Genomic DNA, 25,686 nt, shown 5'->3' on the forward strand with positions numbered 1-25,686 from the left:
TCCAAATTATTATGTGGTGGGAGAAGTGGGGTGAAGATTGACTAATGAACCAAAGTATCTTGGAGACGAAAACACATGCTCTGCCCGACGGAGAGAGCTGGGTAAGGAGGCGACCAGCTCTGCAAAGGGGTAGTTGTTAGAGGTTTCCAGGAGGAAGGGAGGGAAGTGGAGGATAAAGGGGATTTCTTCAGAAGGTGAAATATAATTTAAGTTACATTCATTAGTAGACAGAACACGTACCCATTATAAGCCTTTTGGTATTATTTGTGTGGGGAGCAACTGGGAGCAACTCGGACTAGACTATGTTACTCGAATTAGGACTTATTCTATGCATCTGCTCTCCCACAATATGGCGCTGGGAGAGGAGTAAAAACAGTTTCTACCCAGCTGCCTCTTACCAACTTGACAAGCTGCAGGACCTGCTCCTGATTGGAGGAGAGCAGCGTACTCGGCGTGTGGGTAGCAGAGTTGGGATTGGTGGAAGAGGACTATAAAGGAGGAGAGAGACACCATGCGCCAGGAACATCTAAGGGGAACATCTATCTGAAGGAACACCTGTGCAGCCCCCGAGAGAGCCGGCCGGCGGTGTGCCGCTCCCCCACGGAAGTGGGGAAAGTGGCTAGGGGGAACCGCCCTTCCACGGAGGTGGAAGGGTCGGTAGCCAACCCGGGAAGAACCAGCAGCAAACCCGGGGAGGGCCGAGCAGACGAAAGAACAGCACAGGGTCCTGTGTCGTTCCTCCGCGAAGAGGGGGAGCGACATAATGGTGCCGTGACTCGGATATGAAGCCTAGGCAGGGCTTAGTGTTGCTCCTCCATGAAGAGGGGGAGCGACAATTTGACTTTCAAAACTATGTCTGTCAATTGCTGTGATTTAAAAAGAAGTTAAAGAAAAACCAAAGGATAGGATAATAAAAACTTTCACATAATAAAATGTCAGACTTTCTTTTTACCACTAAGATAACTGTAGTTGTAAATATTCTGCAAAGGTAATGCTTGTGGTAATTACTAGTGGGAAAAAAAACACAAAATGAAACAATCCTCAAAGGATACATCCTATTAAAGGCAGATGACTGGCACTGAGTTTTCATCTTTTTTTTTTTTTTTTAACATTTTTTGCCCCCTAGAAACCTTTTATTTAAGGTGTACAAAATTCATGCATTTCATACTTACAAATTTAAGAACATAATGAATCTTCCCACCCCACCCTCCCTCCCATCCTTCTTCCTCCTTCTATTTTCATCTTAGTTTTTACTAAGATCTACTTTCAATTAACTTTATACTCATAAGATTAACCCTATACTAAGTAAAGAGTTAAACAAATAGTATGAAAAAAAACTGTTCCTCAACAGTCAAGACAAGGGCTGTTCAAAGTCATCACATCTCAAAGTGCCAATTTCACTTCTATAGATTACGTTTCAGATGCTCTATTAGTTACCACAGATCAGGGAGAACATATGGCATTTGCATTTTTGGGAATGCCTTGTTTCAATAAGTATGATGTCTTTCAGTTGCATCCATTTTGTTGCAGACAACAGGATTTCATTTTTTTTAACCACTGTGTAGTACTCCATGGTGTACATATACCATAATTTCTTCATCCAGTCTTTGGTTGACAGACATCTGGGTCGATTCCATATCTTAGATATTGTGAATTGAGCTGCATGAGTTTTCATCTTAAGGCCTCAAATTTGGGACTGGTGTCGTGGCATAGTGGATTAAGTAACTGATATCTGCATCCCATATCTCAGCACTGGCTACTCCACTTCTGATCCAGTTCCCCTGCTAATGCATCTGGAAAGGCAGTGAAAGACAGTCCAAGCACTTGGGACCTTGCTACCAATGTGGGAGACCCAGATGGAGTTCCTGGCTCTTAACTTCTGCCTGGCCCAGCCCTAGCTATTATGAGCATTTGGGGAGTGGACTGGAAGATCAGAACTCACTCTCTCACTCACTCTCCCTCTATCTCTCTCCCTCCCTGCCTGCCTTTCAGTTAAAAGAATTTTTTCTAAAGATTTAACTGGAGGGGCAAGGAATTAAACTGTGTTCTTTATCACAAAGTAATAGTGATAACAGAGGTAGCCCAGGCACAAGGAGGAGAGAACCCTCTGTCACCCTTCCCTGTGGCACTTGTGTGGTGCTAGTTATGCTCTGATGTTGAACGGAGAGATAGCATTCCCCCAAAATACAGAAGAGGGGACTTAAAAAGTTAATGGAAGGGGCCATCGCTGTGGCATAGTGGGTAAAGCCGTTGCCTGCAGTGTCACCATCCCATATGGGCGCCAGTTTGAGACCCAGCTGCTCCACTTCCAATCCAGCTCTACGCTATGGCCTGGAAAAGCAGATGGCCCAAGTCCTTGGGCCCCTGCACCCACATGGGAGACTAGGAAGAAGCTCCTGGCTCCTGGCTTTGGATCGGCACAGCTCTGGCCATTGCGGCCAGTTGGGGAATGAACCAACGGATAGAAGACTTCTCTCTCTCTCTCTCTCTCTCTCTCTCTGCCTCTTCTTCTATCTCTGTGTAACTCTGACTTTCAAATAAATAAATACATCTTTAAAAAAAAGTTCATGGAAAATGTGTATTATGAAAAAAACTGTATGTGGGCAGTCCTGTGGCATGGCAGGTTAAGCCAGCACTTGGGATATCTGCATCCCTTAGTGCCAGTTTGAGTCCTGGCTGTTCTGCATCTGATCCAGCTCTCTGCTAATGTGCCTGGGAAGCAACAGGTGATGACTCCAGTACTTGGGCTTCAGTCTGGCCCAGCCATGACTGTTGTGGGCATTTGGGAGTGAGCCAGTAGATGGAAGATGTCTCTTTGTCTCCCCCTCACCTCTGACTCTGCCTTTCAAACAAATAAATAAATAAATGAAAAGGCCATCTTCCATGGTCTATATAATCACTTTTAGTCTATCACATTTAAAGTGGTTTTCACAGTGGTTAGAGGAGATATATTATTATAATTTTGATGATCTGTGATTATTTTAAAATTTACCATATGAGTGAAATGGACATATTTTCAATTGTTTGGTGTTTACAGTCCTTGCCTTTAATCTGCCTGAACTATGGTGTTTTTGCTTTTTTTACGTATTGAACTATTTAGTGGAGTATTAAGCCTTTGACTATATTGTAACTTAAAAACACATCATCTCAAAAATTAGGGAAGGAAAGACAGAACAGGGAGGGAGGGAGGGAGGGAGGATGGGAAGTATCATTATACTCTTAGAATTGTTATCTAGGAACTACACTGTTCTTTGTAGTAATATAATGATGTGAGAATTGAGCATTCTGTCAGTAATTCTGTATTTGCTGTGACTCTGAGACTCTAATATAGTAATAAATTCCTTTTAAATAAAAAAGTGGTTTTAAGCTACCAAAATTTTATCATTTTATTAGAGCTTAAAAATAACCTACCGGAACACTTCTATGGCTCTCCAGCTGGACAATCGTGCAGTATGGGCAGCTGACGCTTTAGCTTCTGACAGCAGGAGGTTTAACAAGGGCTGGTCCTATATTGCCCTCTGCTGGCCAAAGCACCACTAAAGAAATGAGCCTCTTAGCAGATTTTTTTCCTGCGTTACATTTTAACACAGGTTTGTTCTTTCCAATTTTCATCCCACCCTCCCAGATATTTCTGGAGATATGAAACTCCAGAGGGCTTATTATTTCATGGCTTCAACATTTAAAAAAATTAATTTATGATCGGGTGTGTGTGTGTGTGGGGGGGCATGTGCACTCACTCCCACCTGAGAGCATATCCCCTAAAAGTCCACAGCAGGAGCTGAGAACTCAATTCAGGTCTCCCAGGTGGCTGGCAGGAACCCAGTCACTTGAACCATCACCTTGTGCCTGCAAGGATCCACATTAGCAGGAAGGTGGAGTCAGCAGCCAAGTCTGGGGACTGAATCCAGGCACTGCGATATGGGAGGCACACATCATAAACCTGCATCTTAAAAGCTAGGCTAAATATCTGCCCCCTTGCTTCAATACTTCATTTGTATGTTTATCAAAACCTCACATTTGAGGCTGATTTTCAGTGGAGGAAAGAGAAGACACAAGTTGAAAATATTAGAAACTTTAAAACAACAAGACTTGTTTATAGTGATGCCTTAAAATGACTACTTCAGAGGCTAGTTACAGCTTGCAACCCTGGCATCCCATATGGGAACCAATTCGATTCCCAGCTGTTCCACTTCTGATCTAGCTCGCTGCTAATGCGCCTGGGAAAGCAGGAGCAGATGGGGCTGGCGCTGTGGTGCAGTGGGTTAATGCGCTGGCCTGAAGTGCCGGCATCCCATATGGGCGCCTATTCGAGTCCCCGCCACTCCACTTCCGTTCCAGCTCTCTGCTATGGCCTGGGAAAGCAGTAGAGGATGGCCCAATTCCTTGGGCCCCTGCACCCACATGGGAGACCCGGAGGAGGCTCCTGCCTTCGGATCGACACAGTTTTGGCCATTGTGGCCAATTGAGGAGTGAACCAGTGGAGAGAAGACCTCTCTCTCTCTCTTCTCTCTGTGTAACTCTTTCAAATAAATAAATAAAGCAGGAGAAGATGGCCATGTGCATGGGCCCCTGAACCCATGTGGGAGACCTGGATGAAATTCCTGGCTCCTGGCTTTGGCCTGGCCCAGACCTGGCCCTTGTGGACATTTGGGGAATGAGCCAATGGAAGGAAGATTCTTTCTCTGTCTCTCCCTCCCTTTCTGTAAGTCTGCTTTTAAAATAAAATAAAAAAACATTAAAAACTGACTACTTCAAGCCTAATACATCTCCATCCATAAAAAATGACCAAGATGCAAAGACTAATGAAACAGATGACTCAGGCAAGAATCAACAAATGCTAAAATCCAGTGGGTGAAATGGAAACAATATATTTAAAGAGTATCAAAATGTGATCTTCAGATTACTTATAGATTAAAAATGGAAATCAGTACAATAAAGAGTTGACAGGAGTTAATAATACATCAGTTGTACTACCATTATGTTATGGTTTATCCTCTATAGACCTAAATTCATTAACTACAAAATGATAACAGTATCTATCTCAAAGATATCTTGAAATTACATATACAGCTCAGTGGCTATCATTTACTATTGTTAATTTTCCAAAAGTGGTTTTCAGGAAAACTTATGACTTCGATACTTGGAGCTCTTAATGAGAGAAAATGGATACAGACACTAAAAGATACAGGGGAGACCTCAGATACCCAATTCTCCCTCATCTTATCCTTGACATTTCTCTCTTTTCCACTTGAATATTACAGGAAGTAACATGGTACAGGGGACTTGACTTTGAGAAAATTTGTTCTAGAAATTCAAAAGAAGTGGTTGTTAATAAAATGGCCAGGAAACTTCAGCCCTAGAATGACACAGTGAAGTAGTGAGAATTCTGAGCTGAAATATGATGTCTTTTTAATTCCCTAAATCTCACTGCAATCCAAATTGCTGTTTCTCAGGATGTGTGTGTGTGTGTGTGTGTGTGTGTGTGACCTGTGGCAATATAATGAACCACATCAAAGGCTTCATGTTCAGAACTCTTTATTTACTTTTGGCTTTTCAAAGAATGCATGGAAAACAATGGTTGGTTCTGAAGCATGACATGAGCCAAGGCTGACTGATTCAAAATCTGACAGTCCTCTGAGGGATTTTTGCTTTGTCTAATCCAACCCTGAAGTGTCTCCCTCCCCTAAACCTGCTCATTTCTGGTCTGCTCTCCATCTGCCACCTCTGAGGCCATTCCAATTTTAAGACTACTGTTGAGGCTGCAACAGCGTTTCTAGGCTGTGCATTCCTCAAAGCACTGTCTACACCAGTGCATTCCAGTCTAGATGAAAAGACAAGAGCTGAAAGCCAGTAAAGCTTGGCTTATTGGGTCCCTTTAGGTTGTGTCATTAGATCTTTCTTAAAAGGCTAATAACTTGTCTGTGTTATTACAAATTTCCAAACTTTGCACTGCATTCTCCGTGGTTTTTACATTAATTTTTGGGAGAAATACTTCCATTGCTAGCTGAGAAACAGGTCTTAGGAGCAAGCAGAGGTTCTTCTTCACAGCCTAATTAAGAGTGGGACGTTCATGGTTAGGGCTGCTTGTAGCAGGTGGTGAGGGCCACAAGCAGTGCAACTGGAAACAGGGCTGTGGCCACACACCACATCCTGAAGAGAACAGGGGGCGCAGCGAGCCCTTAACCACAGCGCTGAGTGACAGACAGGGCTGTGCCACACTCCCTCTAAAGGTAAACTATGGCGTGGGTGTGCATTGAACTGGGTAAGGCTTACCATCCGCCCACTTTTGAATGCGATGTTTTAATGTGGACTACAGCAGGCATGTCTGCTCTTCCTGCACACCAGCCTCCCAATGCTCTGGGCTTCTGATTGGTCAGAGAGTTCTTAAAGGACCAACTGCAGTCAGTTTGGATACTAGCTTGGATAGCCTAAAATAACCTTCTAGTTGAAGCACATAGGTTCAGGTATGACTAAGCTGTCTCATGTTTTCTGAGTTCTGGCTCTGAAAGAAACTTACGAGGGACCCTAATTCTAACCATGTGAGCTGGGAAAGCTCTCATGCACCCTCGCTATATATAGCCCATCATGGATTGTCAAAATCAATGACCACATCCCTGCCCCTTGAACTCTTCCAAATGAATTCTGGGGCCAGATTAAAAAACACACTTGCTACCCACACAAAAGCAGAAAACTTAGTACAAGATGGGACTTTAACTGTGAGAAACTAGTCTAACGCCTCAAGGAGTCAGAAGAAAATACTTAGGGGATGAGTGTTTGGCAGATGAGACAGAAAATAATTAGAACTGCTAGACAAAAACATTTGGATTTGGACAAAAAACAGAAGAACTTTGAAGAGGAGAGTGATGGGAAAGATGAGAGAACCAAAGAAAACTGCTGGTGACCTGAATGAGAAGAGTCCAAAGGGGGTTGGGTGACTAACAGAATACTCCAGAAGTGACAGTGTTGACTTTGGAGTCTAGATCAAAACGGGCACTGTAGCCGTGGACTTGTTCGTTGGAATTACTTGCTCTGTGGGAAGCTGGTCCTTCAGCAAATCTACAAGTGCCTTATGATTCTTGACATTTCTGCCTGCCAAGTAATCTAGTATTCCCTGTCATTTATTCTTTTCTACCAAATTTAAGAATATCTCTTAGAACAATGTACTAAACTTTCTTTATATTTCAACTAGGTAAATCAAAATCATTTAAATCATAAGGTATTCATATTGATACTGCCGGAATAATCTAAATCTGTAAATCACAAAGAATTTATAGCACTACTGCTGAAATAAGCTGCTAACCATCAGATGAAAGAAATCCAGAGTTTTCATAATTTCCACCATCTCAAAGTCTGGAAAGGGAAACTGCCTGAATGAAGTCAAAAGTACTCAAACCTTGCCCCTAGTTTTACTTACCATGAGGTACCCTGTATTGACTTGCAAGGAAAACCAATAATTGTTGCTTTCTAAGGCAGAGTGTGAGGTTGCTTTCAAGGGCATTTACTAGTGCTATCACTATTGGCATGCTGGTTAACTTCTCAGAGCCTTAGTTTCCTCCCATGTAAAACTGGACTCCCACCATCTCTCTCTAGGCATCTAATATCTGGCACAGAACTGTTGCTCACAACGTGTTCTCCATCTTCCCAGGGACAGTCACTGAATCTTTCAGAATCACTTTGATTCACTGCTTCCTCCTTTTTCCAATTCACGAAGCAGCTGAAGTCTGCACCATACATGACATATTAATCTAACTGTTGGGTTAGCTCTGGCCTCTCTCTTGAATTTCTGGAGACCCTAATTGAGCTTGTGGCTAACACACTACTACTGTGATCTACAAATGCCACTCAAAACATAGTAGAAATGCCAATAAATATTTGTTGAATGAACTGTACTGTTTTAAAAAAATTATAGAGCACTAAAACTCATTATACAAATTGGCGAAACTTAAACATCTCTCTAGGCATTCTTTTCCAATAAATAAATAATCAGTGACCTGAAAGTGGTTTGTAAGTGGTTCATGTGACTCTTGCTTTGCTTCAGTGATTCTTATCTGTAGTAGCCAGTTTCCAGGATGGCTCTTGTGGTCATCATCTCCTGATATCTATCCCTCCCACACTGAAGCGGAATTGGCTCTGGGTGAGCAATACAACTGTAGGAGTGACACTGGTGACTTCAGAGGCTAGATCAAAAAGACACACTACAGCTATGGCATTGCTCTCCTGAATTACTTTCTCTGAGGGAAGCCTGTCACCACGTCTGAAGCAGGTAATACGGAAACTACCTTTCAATCACTTATATAGTGGTATGGTTTGGATAACATTTCGAGTGTCTTCCAGAAGTCCATGTGATAAAGGCTTAATCCAGAGTCTTACGTTAATGGATTAAGGATGGAACTTAATCAATTTATGGTGTCTGAAGGTTGGGCACTGGAAGGTGATTAGACTGGATTAGGCTGTTAGGGTGGAATCCCCGTGATGGAATCCTGGTGGCTTGATCAGAAGAGACCTTCCCTGTCTCTCTGTTTCTCCTGTCTGCAGGGTGACCCTCCTTTCACAGGCACTCCATCCTCTGCTGCCCTCATCAGATGCCAGATCAATGGGATGGCCCAGTATTGGATTGTGACCCTCCAAAAATGAGCTGAAATAAACTTCCCTTCAGAAGTAGCTTCTCTCAGAGATTTTAACTGTAGTAATGACAAACTGTCTAAAATAAGCCGCATCTCATTTTCGTTCTCTAAATTCTTCAAACTGTGTGTTTGCTTTTTATTTGTTTGTTCTAAGTAATTCCCTCCTGGAACATGCCAAGTTGTCAAAGTAAATTTGATGGGCATTCTAGAAGCCAAATTACTCTGTAATCGATGGCCATGTAACCCTGGATGAATCACTGTCCTTAACTAAATGATATCAAGCATCCCAAAATGAATAGCAGAACAAGAGACAGACACTTTGGGAAGTTTCACTTTTGTTTTAGAAACATCAGCAAGCATCAGAGAGAATTTATGCAACTAACACGAAATAAAGTACACACTGGGGATTGTGAGAAATGGCGAAGTACTTCTATTAATTTCAGACAACGATTTCCTGATAATTAAAGTGCTCAGGCTGGATGAAACTTGATTTTGATTCTCTTTTTCAGACTCCCGTTGGTTTAGGTATGCAACGAAGGGTAGTGCTTCATGTAAATCTGGTTCTCCCGGTGTACACACTTAACTTTCCTTTAGTTAGTTTACAGACTAACTAGAGAATCCTAGACATAAAATTGGTTTCATAATTCTTTATGTCAATATAACTTTTCATTTAGTCAGGAAGCTTATTTGGCTCTTCCCAGGATTCCCTAAATTCATTATGAAGTGCTTCAAACAATGCACTACTATGAATCTGAACAGTGGCAGGAAAGGAAAATGAGAAGTAGAGTGAATTAAAGTTCATTCTGTGCTTATTGTGAACTTCTCTGGGTCTCAGTTTCTTCAACTTTAAAATAAAGGGTCTCAACCCATAGGTGATCATGAAATTCTATTCCAGTTCTGTGATGTTCAGTAAGAAAGCTGCTATGAGAAAACTTTCGAGCGTTGTTTTCCTCTAGTCTTGATAAAGATGGACTGAGAATAAGTCATTCACCAATGATTTTACAGACAGTTTGGACCAACATCTTATGAGCTTACCACAGAGTGTCATATCTCTATCACTAGCTGTGGGGAATTAAACTTTTGAACATAACTACGGCCAATCACACTAACAATAAAGCCGAGATGTAACTAGTTCATGAAATAATCATAAGGAAGTATAATATGTATATTGTCCACTAACTTCCTCCCTTTACAGAAATAGAGAAATGAGGGCTTGCTGAAGAGACTGTTGCTACATTTACTTGAACTCTATTGAATTTCCTCAATACCCTGCTTAATTTCCTTTTTTTTCTGAATATAGTTGGTTGGTGTCATGCAAGAATCTACTAACACTGATGAATGATACTGGAAGAGTGAAGATCAAGAATTGTTTTGAGTCTGAAATTTGACATCACCCTCTTGAACAATATAGCCTTAGTTGGCATAAACTACCCATACAGGTAAGGTTGATTGTTTATTCATTTTTAACTTAAAAGTTAACTATGTGAACACTCTTAATAGGACTATAATTTAAATTTTTAAAACTGATCGACAAAAATAGTGAGTATATTAATTATGTAGATAATTGGTAGTAACTGTTAGAGTGGTAGAACATTTTCCACTGGTCCAATCAGCAGAGACACATGTGTGTGCATGGGTGACTTGAGACAGATATTCTGCTGAGGGGAATGTGGACTTGGAGACATTTCATGGAAAACAATTCTGTATCTGTAACGTGTAATTTTTATTTGATTTCTTAAGTATATGGTATTTTCTACATTTGAGAAACAAATTATCTAGTGGTTCTATAATCAAGGTTTATTTTTAAAGGAGAGATACAAGTATACAAGTACAAAGTAGATACAAGTATGGGAAACCAAAAATGATGAAGTTGCTGTCATTTGCTATACTGAGGTTCCCAGAGACTCATTGTCATCCGTCTGACAAAGCTAACCGCTGTAAAAGTTTTTTTTTGTTTTAACTTCCTTTGGTTCAGAAGCACATGTGATCAATATTCACACAGAAGCACCATTACCTTTGCAGTTTTTACTATATCATGCATTATCTATCCAAGGCAGGGACTAGTGTTTTTCTTTAATATCATAAAGGGAGCTCCATTCATTATGTAAAATCGAAATTTAACATTCATTATGTAAAGTCAAAATTTAACATACAATAAATGTTTCCTAAGAAACACATTTGGCTCACTTCACTCTCTCTTCGACAAATTTGTAAATCAGTGAAGTTACAGAATAGGTTCTGCATATCCATAATTGGGTCCATAACAACTGCAACCAGATTCTGACTTCAGCAGGCTGCACTGAATTCTGATGTGAAGCAGGTGGATTACTTTTATTTTTTTTAAATATTTGTTTATTTATTTGAAAGGCAGAGTTACCGAGAGGCAGAGGCACAGAAAGAAAGAGAGAGAGAGAGAGAGAGAGAGAGAGAGAGAGAGAGGTGTTCCATCTGCTGGTTAATTCCCAAAATGGCCACAATGGCAAGAGCTGGGCTGATCAAAGCCAGGAGCCAGGAGCTTCTTCTGAGTCTCCCACATGGGTGCAAGGACCCAAGGACTCAGGCCATCTTCTGTCGCTTTCCCAGGCACATTAGCACGAGCTGGATCAGAAGTGGAGCAGCTGGGACTCGAACCAGAACCTATATGGGATGCTGGCACTGCAGGTGCCGGCTTTACCCACTATGCCACAGCACTGGTCCCAGGTGGATTACTTTCTAAGTGAAAACTGCAGAAAAATGACAGAGACACTGGTGGACATTAATCGAGGGTCTCAGTATTTGAACTCAGAGACACTGCACAGCCCTTAAGATTTCAAGACTTTGGGTGTAAATTGTTTGGCTTAAAAAACTATTTCAAAATTGTAGTACTACATTTTTTGGAGAAAAACCCATTTCTATAATCCAAGATGCAGAAAATACATAGAACTTTTACTCCAAAGATGGGCTGGGAGTACAACATCCATGAGGGGCTGCAGGCATATATGAAGCTCAGGAGGCTGTGTATGGTAACGTTTTTATGTTTACCAAAAGGAGAAAATATGAATTACAAAAAAGATTAAGAGGGTAGAGATGTAGTACCCACAAAGCTGTGGTGAAGAAATGCAGAGAAATGTAGCACATTCTGAAAAGAGCTCACAATTGTTATTTACTCAGGATCTGGTAACTTTTCTTTGTTATTCTCAGTTGAAAGAAATAAAAAAATAAGGAGGAAAATAAGAATGAAAAGAAGTTTATATTACCTCTTAAGTACCTCATATGTACCCTTTGAAGAAATAAAGATTTAAAAAAGAAAAAATCATATCTACATTTATGCTGAGGTTAAAATATTTTATTCTCTGAAACAAAATATTCTGCTGAAAAATCCAGCTGCCAAATGGCACATAAGAACACATGAGGGCGCTCTAACCAACAAGCACAGTGACTGTAGTTCTGACATGCAATTTTAAAGTTATCTTTTTATTGAAATATGATAGTTTAGCATTAAATATTCTAAGTGAGAAATTACTGATGCGCTTTGGTAATGACTCTGGGTCTATCTTTGGTTGCTATACTTTCTTTCTGTTCAATTCAGGACCCTGCCTGGGGTTTTGTTCATGTAGAATTTTCTTCTGAAATATGAAAAGAGATTCTTTTTCCTTTTACCTAGAAATTTTTAAGATTCTTTTAATATTAGTAGATTATAGATAAGTGTTTTTACTTAGTCATGAAATGACACTGTCTTGAAATTATTTATGTATAATTAATGTGCTTATTAAAAACCACTGTTTTCTCTATTAATGTGGTCAAAAAATATTTTTGTAACATTTTCCTTGGGAAATCATATATTATTGGCATAGGCCTTAAAATCATATTTCTACAGAAAAAATCAATCATCACATACACATTGTTTTACAACCTAATCACTACAAATTCTTGTAATATAAAATGATAAATTCCAAGTACTTAACTATTTGCATCAAATTTTGCTTTTCAGACAAAGGCATTATCCATCTCAATAAGTAATTACTTTAATTTCAACTGAATAATCGTGACTAGAAAAGGTAAGAAGGCATCTATACTTTCCTTTTCACCCAATATATTTTTTGTTGGAATTTTCTCTCATCCAATGCATTTTTTTACTTTTCAGCTTAAATGCAAACTATACTTTAAATAAACGCCTGCGATTTTGTTCTAGCTCCTGTAACAAAATTCAAGAAGATCTGACATAAATGAGTAACAATTCAACATGTATTCAGCCATCCACAATCTCATCTGTGGCTTTACCAATCATTTATGCCTTCCTTTGTATTGTCGGTCTCTTTGGAAACACACTTTCGCAATGGGTGTTTTTAACAAAAATAGGTAAGAAAACCTCAACACACATCTACCTGGCACATCTTGTGACTGCAAACTTACTTGTGTGCAGTGCCATGCCTTTCATGGGTATCTATTTCCTGAAAGGTTTCCAATGGGAGTATCAATCTGCACAATGCAGAGTGGTCAATTTTCTGGGAACTCTGTCTATGCATGTAAGTATGTTTGTCAGCCTCTTAATTTTAAGTTGGATTGCCATAAGTCGCTATGCTACCTTAATGAAAAAGGATTCTGTGCAAGAGACCACTTCGTGCTATGAGAAAATATTTTATGGTCATTTACTGAAAAAATTCCGCCAGCCCACCTTTGCTAGAAAACTATGCGTTTACATATGGGGACTTGTACTGGGCATAATTATTCCAGTTACCATATACTACTCAGTCGTGGAGGCTGCAGAAGGAGAAGAGAGCCTGTGTTATAATCGGCAAATGGAATTAGGAGCTATGATCTCTCAGACTGCGAGTCTCATTGGAACCACATTTATTGGATTTTCATTTTTAGTTGTGGTAACATCATACTACTCTTTTGTCAGCCATCTGAGAAAAATTAGGACCTGTACATCCATTGTGGAGAAAGATGTGACTTACAGTTCTGTGAAAAGACATCTTTTGGTCATCCAGATTCTACTAATAGTTTGCTTCCTTCCATATACCATTTTTAAACCCATTTTTTATGTTCTACACCAAAGGGAAGACTGTCAGCAACTGAATTATTTAATAGAAATAAAAAACATTCTCACCTGTCTTGCTTCAGCCAGAAGCAGCACAGATCCCATCATATTTCTTTTATTAGATAAAACATTCAAGAAGACACTATATGATCTCTTTACAAAATCTAATTCACCACATATACAATCATATGGTTGACTTATAAATGGAAAACACCACAAAACAGAAAAGTGTTCATGTGACTCTATTAGAGACACCAAACTCTATGATTAACAAACAGTTCGTAGCTTAGTTGACAACAGGCATCAAGAAAATGGTTTTGATGTTTAAAACTAACCAAATAAATACATTAACAAAACTCAATGTAAAGTTCTTGTACTGAAAGTAGAGATGGCAGACTTTAAGGTCAAGCATATTGAAAGAATCCAACTGCAAGTTAAACCAACAGACTATTTTTTTCAACTGTGGATACTTCTGATCAGAACACAGATTTTCATGACTGTAGGATAAAGAAGCAAATGGTTTATGACTTGTCTGCCTTCTAGTAGTTAGAATACATGAGTCTGTCTATGGCTAGTGTTTGCCTTGTTGGTAACTTTAAAAAACTTCAAACATAAAAGAAAAAAAATGAACAAGATATCCTCACTTAAGTCTTGTCCTAAATGCCTAAGTAAAGACACGGTGTCAAAATCCAAGGTTTTATAAACACCTTATTTATCTGATATTATCTAGTTCATGTTACTGGGAGAAGCAATAGTCACTGATTCTAATATTTATTAAGCAGATATCACTTATAGAGATTTTTAAATATTTAGATTAGGCATTGTCAAAATAAAAGCTAATCTAATGTTATTATGCATTCATCTTCACATTTTGTGTATTTTCCTCTGTGTTCAATATAAATACTGTTGTTATTAATGGTTAATGGTACCAGGCATGTAGATATATTCAGTTAATTTTTGTGAAATGAATGGACAAGTGATAAAGCAATGTAATAGTGTTGTACTTAAGACATTGGTCTTTGGAGTCAGGCTCATGGGGTTCAATCCTGGCTCCACCTCTTACTTGGTAGACAGTTTTAGGCAAGTTGCTTCACCTTTTTAAGTGTTGATTTCTTTATTTGTAGAACAGAAAATTCTACCTTACTCACAGGTACCATTCTTAAGTCAGATGATGTTATATTTCGAGTAGCTATCACTTAGTGAGCACTTGGTGTGTGCCAGGCACTCTGCTTATACGCTCTGTATTCATTATTGTAATCATCACAACTCTAAAGTATGCCAATTGACTGATGAAATAACTGAGTACATAGTTATATTACAAAATTTTTTCCAATGCCTAAGTAAATATTTAAAGAATAAGAATTTCTTAATGTTATTTCTTTCTTCTACGTTATCTTGTCAGTAAGACAAATGAAGATGACTATATTCTGTATTATATACATTATAATTAAAAAAATAAAAACAACAAAATGTGTGTTCTATCTCCCCAAAGAGCTCATAGGCAACTCTGGAACTATAACCAATTTTCTATTTCTACTCCTGTGATATCTGCAGTCTCATCTCAGATCAGAACCAAACAAGAACAGCTGAATAAAAATCAACCATTAAGTGTAACCTGCTTGAACAGTCAACCTTTTTTCTCCATATAGTTAATTCCTTCAATGCTCAACAAGAAGATGAAGTTTACGTGCTATAGGCTGAATATTCTTACCCAAAATGCTTGCGATCAGAAGTATTTCAGATTGCAGAGTATTTTGGATTTTGGAATATCTGCAAAAGATTTTTACTGAGTGACCTAATCAGAAAATCTGAAATGCTCCAAAACCTGAAACTTTTTGAACATCATGTCAGTGCTCAAAAAGTTTCAGACTTCAGAGCATTCAACCTGTACTTTCAAAACTTTAATAATCTCATAGCATGTTTTGTTCCCGAATTAGAACTGTGGAAGCAATTCTCTGAACAGCTTTCCGAAGAGCTAAATCACTAGGAGTTATTCTGGCACACTTATGAAATTTTCATTAAAAATGAATGGAAAAAAAACCTCCATTTTTACTTCAGTGCTGCACTGAGAGATGAAAATGTTCAGAGAAAAGTCTGAGTGCATTCTGGCTCTAAGAATCTGCAATGCATACCCTGTACTAGTAGTGACCAGATTTCTGGCTCATTAATTTGCAGAGACAAAGGACACATGGAAACTCCAAGTGACCTCCTTGAGTGCTGGCTGTAAAAGGAGGTGTCTGGTCCAGTGACCTCCTAGATGTGTGAATCACAGAATAACTCAAATTTCATTAGGAGAGAGTCTGAAATGCCCAGATTTCCCCACAGTTATAAAAGTAGTTTTATTTTTATCCAAGTTTTAAAACCAAAACTCTTCAGACTTAGAAAACACTAAGAAGATGGGTACTTTTTAATTAACTTAAGCTACAATGTATTAAACCTCACTGCACTTAAGAGTTACAAAAATATTACATATAAAACTTCTAAAAATTAATACTAAAAATCTCCTTATAGTTCCATCTCCTACTTTAAATAAAATATAATTAGCAAAGTAGCATTTCCTATATTTAAAAAGAGCAGGAAAAGAGGTATGCAATTTGTCTTTATTTTCTGATAGAAAACTCCCATTTGAATGCTCTGTACTGAGTTCATTATTATCATGTTTACTTATATATTATAGAGACTTTCCTCAACAGTTGATTGTGAACCATGTTGAACTTTTTTGTGTAATGGAAGAAAGTTATTTAATTTCACAGTATTTCATATAAAATATCAATTTTTAACTTTACCCTAATTTCAAAGTTTGGATTTCATGCTGTTTTTCATGTATCTGTATGGGTTATAGTAAAAAACAAGTCTGTGGTTTTAAAAATCTCAAATTCTGACAGATAGGTCAACAAGATTATATTTTAGCTGTAGAAAACAGGCATAAAATACTTATGTCCTTTTTTATTCTGTTTATATTCATACTCTCATTAAGGCATTTCAGTAAGCTATTACTTAGGGACACAAACCGTGAATTAAGACTACAAGCAAAACTCAGGATCAACTCCTGAAACTGGAGGTTAATGTCCACTCCCTGTGTAGAAGAGGAAGATGGTCCATCGTGCTGACTTGGGAAGCACTCTCAGCCTCTCCCTGGCCTCCAGTTGACTGGGGTGGGAGCTGTTATGAGCAAGCGTGGGAGGACAAACTGAAAGGCAATCTTGCTAGCAAACCACAAGGGAGCACAGAGTGGACAGTGGCAATTTGCTAAGCATTTCAATGGTGCAGCCTAATGCAGTGATCCTTCCAATCAAATTGATATCAATGGGTAGACATACAGCTAGAGAGATTTTACACTGATGAAAAAAATCTCCTTGGTTATATCATACATGCTACCCTTGGCTCAGAAGGGCAGGAATAGTGAAAGCATTCACTCCTAATAAGCAAAAGAAACATTCTTTTAAAACAGACACACACAGAAATCAAAGAGTCGATTTTTACGGGGTAAAGACAGGTTGGGCAAAGAGAAGAATAGCAGTCAGAAATGCAAGATAAATTTATGATGATCTTATAATTCCTGAGATTTTTCTAAGCACATCCATTGAAATCCCACACTTCAAACCTGAAGGTACAAGTTCAACAACCTTACAAAGCAGTGTCAATAATTAACCAGTATGCTTCTTATAATAAAGAATAATAAACGTAAGTTTTGTTTGAATGAGAATTTACTTTTCTTTGTACAACATGAGGGACTTTTGGGAGTTGCGGTAACAGATGTAAAAGAAACATCAGTGACCCAGAGCAATAGAGGAAGGAATACTTTAAGAAATCCACAATGCCATGGTAACCAGTGTTACGTGATGAACACACATTTAATAAAGTCACGGCCTATGCAGGTGAAAAGAGAACCGAGACCAGGAGGGGCCTGAGGAGCAGCCAGGCGTGTTTACAGGGGTTACAAGGAAAACCATTTAAAGGAAGCATACCCAGAAACCCTTGGGTGGGAGGCCTCTAGCTGCATGTATGTGCTACAGTTCTGAGAAATAAGAAGTGAGCACCCAAACCTCCAGGGTCCAAGCCCCATTCAGAATGGAAAGTGATTGCATTTGTAGAATGTTGCAGCCTCAGGAGCTGCTTCATTTTAACTTCAGTTATGAAAAGTGTACAAGAGTGGGTCAGAGGGACAGAAAGGTTTAAGGAATGCTGCTTCTTCTCACACCCAGGAGCTAGGGGAGATGAGAATATTCCACAAACTCCTAGTAGAGCCAAAGAAGACAGGCAAGGAGTCAGGAATTGCATTTACCATGACAACTGCTATTTCTTTATAATGGATTTTTACATTTAGGGGTGAAAGGAAAAAAAAGAAAAAAAATCATTGAAATGGAATGGAAGCTTTCACATTATTTCAGAAGAAAAAGAATTAAAGGGAAGATGATAGAAAAATAGAAATTTGCATATATCTCTTAATGTTTGTTGTGAGGCAAAGCATGAGAAATCTAACATTATGACAGTGTGTTTTAACCAGGGGCAACTTTGTGCCCCAGGGGACATCTGGCAATGTCTGAGAATGTTTTTCGTTGTCACAACTGGGGGACGATGCCCTTGGCTTCTAGTGGGATTGGCAGGATATTATGAAATGTCTCACAATACCCTGGGGAGCCTCCCACAACTATCTGGCCCAAATGTCACTACTGTGGCTGTACATATACCCTGTACTATGATGACACATCTCCCCAAATTTCAAAGAATTATACAATTCCTTTTTATGCAATTACATGTGAAATTGCTTCTCCCAAAGGTTCCACTACAGGCCACATGGTACTATATACTCAAATCTAACCTATATAATCCTTTTTAGACTCAATGATGATGATTTCCCAAGAAATGCTATCCAAGGATTTCACCTCCTCTTCGGGGGTAAGGGATGGTGCATTTTCGGCTGTATGCAGAATAGCTACATTATGTTAGGGCAACTATTACCTTGTTATTGTCTTTATGTGGAAATTAAGTACCATTTAAGGAGATGTGTATCGGCATTAAGTTGATAAGGGGTAGCCTTGTAATGGTTAATTTTATGGTGTCCACTTGACTGGGTGAAGGAATACCTAGAAACTTGGAAAAGCCTTATTTGGGTATGTCTGAGAGGGTGTTTCCAAATGAGATTAGCATATGAGTCTGAATGCACTGGGTGGTAAGACCCAATGGGCTGGGGGTCTGCAGAGACTAAATGGGAAGGTGATTTTGGGACGTGCTCAACTCCTGTCTTGAATGTCAGCTGCTGGCCTTGGGACTCCCGGAGCATACCAGTGACCCCCTTGCTGGAACTTAGGCTTTTTGGCCTCAAACTGAGACTCATATCCTTGGCTTGTCTGATACTGAGGCCTCTGGACTTGGACTAAGCCTACACAACCAGCATTCCAGGCTCTCCAGCCTGCAAATGACCCATTGTGGGACCTCTCAACTGCCACAATTGCATGAGTCAAACCCCCTAATAAATTCTTCATTTACTTAAATAAAAGAGAAATACCTAAGAAGTAAAGAAAAAAGCATTATTAGCAATATAGTATTAAGACCGTTGGGAAATCTAATGCTTTTGGATCATTGTTTAGGATGAGGAAGTGGGGGGGGGGGAGACAGAGAAAGGGGGGAAGGAGGGAAGGAAGGAGGAAGGGAAAGAGGAAAAATAGGAGCAAGGAAAGGAATTTGAGAATATTCTTTGCTAGATGAGACAATTAAATAATCTAAACTTTTTTTTAAAGAGAAATGAGGTGGTGTAGTAGTCTTTATTTCCTTTACTAGGTATAATGAAAGAGAATTTGAACAAAAACATTAACTACAGGAACCAAAGTCTACATACAAACTGAATGTACATATAGACAAGTCACTGAAAATATAGCTGAATGCAAATAAAAGCTCTTAGGCTGCTTATTGGCAAATACACTAAGTGAGAAATTTAAATGATTAGCTACATGAGATGTATTGTAATTAAAGTTTTACAAAGATCACTATGTTGGAATACTCCTATAACACAGTCCTGAGCAAGTTTTACCTAAGTTATCAAGTTATATTAGAGAATCCTGTTGAAAAAAACCTTCAAAATCCATCTGAAATCTAACTACTTTTTTTTTTAAACCATCTGCATTGCTACCACTCTGTTCTGAGTCAGGCAGGTTCATCTCCTGTCTCTCTGCTTCCACCCTTGAGCCCCTGTGCAGTGTATTACCAAAAAAAAAAAAAAAAAAAAAAAAAAGCTACACAGCCTCATTACCACAGACAGTCAGATCACAGTCTGTCATGGTCCCAAACTCTGGTGACTCCTCATTTTTCTCCTGGTGAAAATTCAAGCCCCTTTCCTCTTTTCTCTCTGACCTCTCTACTCTTTGCTCATTTTGCCTTACCCACAGTTTGCTGTTCCTCCAACATGCCACCTAAGTTCCTGTCTCAGTACCCCAGCACTGGCTCTTCCTTTTACCTGGAACTCTCTTCCCTTGGATAGCAGCTTAGCCCACTCCATCTTGTTCTCCAAGTCCTTGGCTTGATGGCATCTCAACGTGACCTGCTTTGCCCACCCTATTTAAAATTGTGGCTCCTTCCCTAGCACTCCCTAGCCTTCTGACACTCTAGTTTTTCTGCAGTATTTCCTATACTAGAATAGTTTACTTCTTTCTGCTTATTGATTATTATCTGTCTCCCTGAACTAGAACGTCAGTTCCATGAGGGTAGTAAGTATGTCTGTTTGGTTCACTGATGTAACTCCAATTCCTAAGACACTGCCTACACACAGGAGACACTCAACACCTATATTTCAGACAAATGTCTTTTTTTTTTTTTAAAGATGTATTCATTTATTTGAAAGTCAGAGTTACACAGAGAGAAGGAGAGGCAGAAAAGGAGAGAAAGAGAGGTCTTCCATCCACTGGTTCACTCCCCAATTGGCCACAATGGCCGGAGCTGCACCGATTTGAAGCCAGGAGCCAAGAGCTTCTTCCAGGCCTCCCATGTGCGTGCAGGGGCCCAAGGACCTGGGCCATCTTCTACTGCTTTTCCAGGCCATAGCAGAGAGCTGGATTGGAAGTGGAGCAGCCGGGATTCGAACCAGTGCCCATACGGGATGTTGGCACTGCAGGCAGCCTTACCTGCTACACCACAGTGCCAGCCCCAAGACAGAGTGAGAAGCATACACCAGGGGCTGGCATTGTGGTGCAGTAGGTTAAGCTGCTACCTGCAATGCTGGCATCCCATATGGATACCAGTTCATTTCCCAGCTGTTCCACTTCTGATATAGCTCTCTGCTAATGGCCAGGGAAAAGCAGAAGATGGCCTAAATGTTTGGGCCCCTGCCACCCATGTGGGAGACTAGATGAAGCTCCTCACAGCTTTGGCCTGGCCCAGCTCTGGCCATTGCAGCCATTTGGGGAGTGAAATGGCAGATGGATGATCTCTCTGTGTGTCTCTCCCCCTCTATGTAGCTCTTTCAAATAAATAATTAAAAAAAAAACACCAAAATTCAAGATTGGCAATTAACGAAATGTGAAGATTCCATTTACTCCCATAAAACATATATGGCTGGTACTGAAGTAAAGACTATCATCATTAATGTGTGCTCTGTGTTGAGTCTCCCTGCCAACTGAATAGCACTGCTTCTTGTGGTTGTTTCTTCCTAATTAATTTACAGTTTGCGAATTACTTCTCTTCCTCAGTATGTATCTGCATGGTTCCTCAAAATGGCTTGGTGTATCTTTTGGAAATAATAAGCTATTCTAATATAATCCAGCCCAAAATTGCCTTGGGACAGTTGCACACACCTTTTCTGTGACATGTCTTCTTACCTCTGTAGAACTACCAAGACCAGGCTCAAACATGTTCTTCTCCATGAAATTTCTCTGACTCTGTCTTCTAATGATATTCACAACACTCAGTCTCACAACCAATCATTTGACTGCTTATAAAGAAGGCCACCAACAAGTTCTCCCATTTCTGTACACACCTGGCACCCCTTCCAAGAAAAGATGGATCTATTTTTCCTCTGCTTGAACCCAGGCTAGCCTTGTGATCTTTTGGGGGCTAACATGACAAACAGGATGCAGAGGATGTGACACAGTAACATCCCTGAGCCTGGGCTCCAAGAAGTTTGCTCTTTTGGAACGCGGAGACATTGTCCTGCTGAAGATAGGGCTACATGTGGGGAGGGAGAAGCCTTGAATGAGACAATATGGAGAGGGCTCTGTCAGCTCCCAGCTGTTCAAGTCACAGCTGAGACAGCAGAAAAGGAAGTGAAGTCTTTGTGGAAACCAACTATGCGGCCTCAGCCAGCAGCCTGTGTCACAGAAGTGAGCAGTCCTCATGAAGCTCTGCAGAAACTACAGAAACCTGAGCAAATACATGGAAGCTGTTGTCTGAAGTCACTAAGTTGTGGCATGTGTTGATCTGCTGTAGGAGATAACAGATACACTGTTTTATTTCCCTACTAACACCATAATACTTTATGGCTCCAGGCATAGGAGTTTGCATCAAGAAGGTACTCAAATATTTGTTGAATAAATAAGCCAGAAGGTAATTTAGGAAGTGAAGTTAAATATTTGGATTCCACTTGGTTCTGAGTTATCATTATATCAAATATTCATCAAAAGTTGACCTTATTACCAGAAATATCACAGTAAAGTATGTTGTTCATAATTATTATATATTGATATAATGATCTTTCCAGAAGTCATTCAAAATAAAACTGCTCTGAGCAAAATAATTTTGAATGCAGTAGTATTACACAAATGAACAATCTGATACATTTTAAGTCTGCAACTTATCTATTTTATAATATATACAAGGAGATATAATTTACTCTGTATGTGAGAGCACTTCATAAAGTTCATGGAAAATAGAAAAAAGTATGAGTTTATTTTGGTATAAAAATTACTTTTATAATATATGCACAATGTATATTATGAAAAATCTATGCACGAATTTCAAAATTGTTTTTGTATCAAGATAAACTCATAGTCTATAAAAATGCACTTATTTGAGAGGCAGAGAAAAAGAGAGAGAGGGAGAGAAAAAAAATCAGAAGTCCCATCTGCTGGTTCTCCCCAAGTGCCTACAACAGTCTGGGGCTGGGTCAGGCCAAAGCCAAGGAGCCAGGAGCTCCACATGGGTCTCCCACCTGGGTGGCAGGAACTTAACTACTTTAAACAGCAGTATATTTTTTCTTGTTACATTTGAAAAGAATGAGATTTTTCTCAATGAATTTAGAATAATTTTGTACATATAACAGTATAATAATATATAATAATTTCGTACATATTTTGTAGATTTCTCCAGTGACTTTCATTTGCCATTGTAAGATTCCTTTAGATGGTTTTGGAATTGCTCACAATTTCCCTCAGCTTTTAACTACAAGAATTTCTGCAAAAACTGTTGAAACGTTATAGAAATTTAATTAAACTCTACTTAATTTTCTTAAAAATTTAAAATACATTGAGGAAGCCAGGACTTTAATAATATCTCTTGAGAGAATGAGCATTGGCTAGGAGAGATGCCAGTATAAAAGTATAGCCCATGGCCAGGGAGACCTCAGGGGCTCCCTGGTCATTCTGGGCCTTGGTACAGGCTGGGGATCAGTAGAAATACCCACTGGTCTCCTTTCTTGCCTGCCTCTATTTTCTTCTTGACACTGTAAAAGCTAGGGACACAGAATTCTAATTAAATTGCTAACAGTATCAAACAGACAGAAAGGCTGAATAATGATAATACTGATATTCTAAGGGTCCAAATTGGATTACAGTTATTGTTAGTAAAATGGCACAGTCTTATCTATGGTGCGATCTACACCCCGGACACCATCCTAGGCTCTAACCCCAGCAGCCATGGCTGGAAGCCAGGTGACCCCATGGCTCAACCACCGGTGTCAGCTCCACCCCCACCCTAAATGGGATTCACTGCTCTTACTTCCCTGCCCCCCCTCCAAGCGCAAACCTTTAAGAGGACCTGTTCCTGAGCACGTGGCTCTCTTTCTCTCTGTCTCCTGATATATCTCTCTCAATCTCTTTCTCTCCCTTGATCTCTCTCTTACATTCTTTGTCTCCCTCTTTTCCTTCTTTGCCCCTCCCCTCCGGTCTGTAGGGTTTCCCCACCAATAAACCCTTTCCCTTACTCCGGTGCTTGGTGTGTTTTGTGGCAGCCTTACAGTTATAATTATGATTTTATACTATTTAAAAATTTTCTACAGAGAAAATACAATGCTAACTATTCTACATTAAAATATAAGCATATGATTACTTTTACTATTTAAGCTAACATTCTAATTTTCCTTCCAATTAAGCCAGCATAGGATATTATTTGGTTTTTCCATTTTGTTAGGATTTTTCATTTCTCACACACACAATGGCAAAAGAGAAATAATAAATTTTAGGTTGTATGTATGTTTTAGTAAAACAAAGTCACTGAAATTATAAAAAGTGTTCCTATTAAGAATCAGTACATTGACCAGATATAAAGCATTTAAAAAAAATGTTATTTGTAAATAAACGTAAGATGTTCTCTTAAAGAAATTAAAGAAAATTCTCTGACTACTACCATTGCTATGGTAGTTTCCCTTTGCAAACATTAAAGTCAGCGATAAAAAGGACTTACCTTCACATCACGGTGAATGATGTTGTTATCATGACAGTAGCGCAGAGCTTCCAGTATCTGTCTCATGTAATGGCTGTAACAAACAAAAGAAATGTAAAGCTGTAAACATGTCTTATTTTAAAACAGCATACAGTGATCCCAGTATAGAACTCCCACCTTCATAGCAACTGTCTGTGGACGCTTTCTATTTGAGCAGACAGGACTGGTTGGAAAGTGAGGCTTAATAATGAAAAAGTTGACAAACTCACATTTATGAGCTTCATGATGAAATAGTATTTCTATATTTTCTAGGCTAAGTCCAAAGGATTACTTAACGAACTGGGAGTAAAACTGAGCTGCAAACTCAACATTGAAGCTTAAAACATGAAAAAAAAAAAAAACCCTCCACAATTTTCCCATACACACTTACTTGTAGTTAGTTAAACTGGATTGCTCCTAAGTAAACAGTGCTCAGAGCTATCCTAAGGATGCTGACCATAGGCATAGGAGCCTTTTATTTGCCAGCAAAGCTGGCCCTTTATTCTTATTTCCATTTGTCTCTGAGGCCACATGATGGCAGGACCCTCCTCTATATACAATTTCTTTGTATAACATAATCAAGTTTCAGTTAGGGCATCCTTGAACAAAGCATGGCTAGTTCTAGGTTCATGTCCTAGGAAGTGTGAATTCCCAGAGTCAGCTGGGGCCTGCTAAGGATCCCTCATGGAGTACAGGTGAAGAAAAAAGGAAGGATTAGAATTTTAAAAAGTCACTAAAAAGTAGTAATAGGGCAAACTAGCAAGGGGATGACAGATACAAATATTCCTCAACTTATGATGGGGTTATGTTCCAACAAGCCAATTAACTGTAAATTGAAAATGTATTTAATACAGCCAGCTAACTACACATCAAAGTATAGTCTAAACTTACTTGAAATGTTGTCAGAATACTTACAATAACTTAAGAGTCAGGCATTGTGAGAGAGTACTGTACCCCATATTGCTAGTTCAGGAAAAGATAAAAATTTGAAACTTGAAGTACGACTTTCACTCAATGTGTACTGCTTTTGCACCCTCATGAAGTCAAAAAAGAAACTGTAAGTTGAACCACCGTAAGTTGTGAACTGTCTGTAGTTTACTCAGTATACTCTAAAATTTCTTTTCTCTATTTCTAAAATTCTCCTATTTCTCTTCTGAGTTTTCCATTTTCTGTTCTCTATTTTACTTGTTCTGTATCTGCGTTTCTCTTTTACCCCTATTATCTCTGCTCCTTTCTCATTTTTCCTTTTTCTTCCCAGGTACACAGAAATGCAACAGATTCAGCATTATTTATTGTACAGTATTCAATGAGTTTTGCTTTGTTTCCCGATCTTTTATTTCTGCTTTAAAATAAAAACTACCTCAACTTTTCTCCACCACTGTGGTGTTTGTGTTTGATTCTGTTCTTCTCTACATC

General features: G+C 39.2%; 2 protein-coding genes across 17 annotated transcripts in view; one reads left to right on the forward strand and one right to left on the reverse strand.

Annotated features, from left to right (window-relative positions):
- The window catches only part of CASK (calcium/calmodulin dependent serine protein kinase), a 366,640-nt gene that overhangs the window by 153,411 nt on the left and 187,543 nt on the right, over positions 1-25,686 (reverse strand). For all 16 annotated transcript variants that reach the window (XM_089324399.1, XM_089324403.1, XM_089324402.1 and 13 more), the window contains exon 5: positions 24,253-24,325. In XM_089324399.1, coding sequence (XP_089180525.1) covers positions 24,253-24,325 — 73 coding nt within the window. The remainder of the gene's footprint in view (positions 1-24,252; positions 24,326-25,686) is intronic.
- GPR82 (G protein-coupled receptor 82) lies at positions 9,924-13,859 on the forward strand. Its single transcript, XM_070067494.2, has 3 exons — positions 9,924-10,063; positions 12,595-12,661; positions 12,748-13,859. Exon 3 carries the CDS (start codon positions 12,830-12,832, stop codon positions 13,838-13,840), a length of 1,011 nt encoding a protein of 336 aa, XP_069923595.1. The 5' UTR covers positions 9,924-10,063; positions 12,595-12,661; positions 12,748-12,829; the 3' UTR covers positions 13,841-13,859.

This window comes from Oryctolagus cuniculus, chromosome X, assembly GCF_051225735.1.
Source record: "Oryctolagus cuniculus isolate XC-2025 breed Fujian yellow rabbit chromosome X, ASM5122573v1, whole genome shotgun sequence".
Lineage (NCBI taxonomy): Eukaryota > Metazoa > Chordata > Mammalia > Lagomorpha > Leporidae > Oryctolagus > Oryctolagus cuniculus.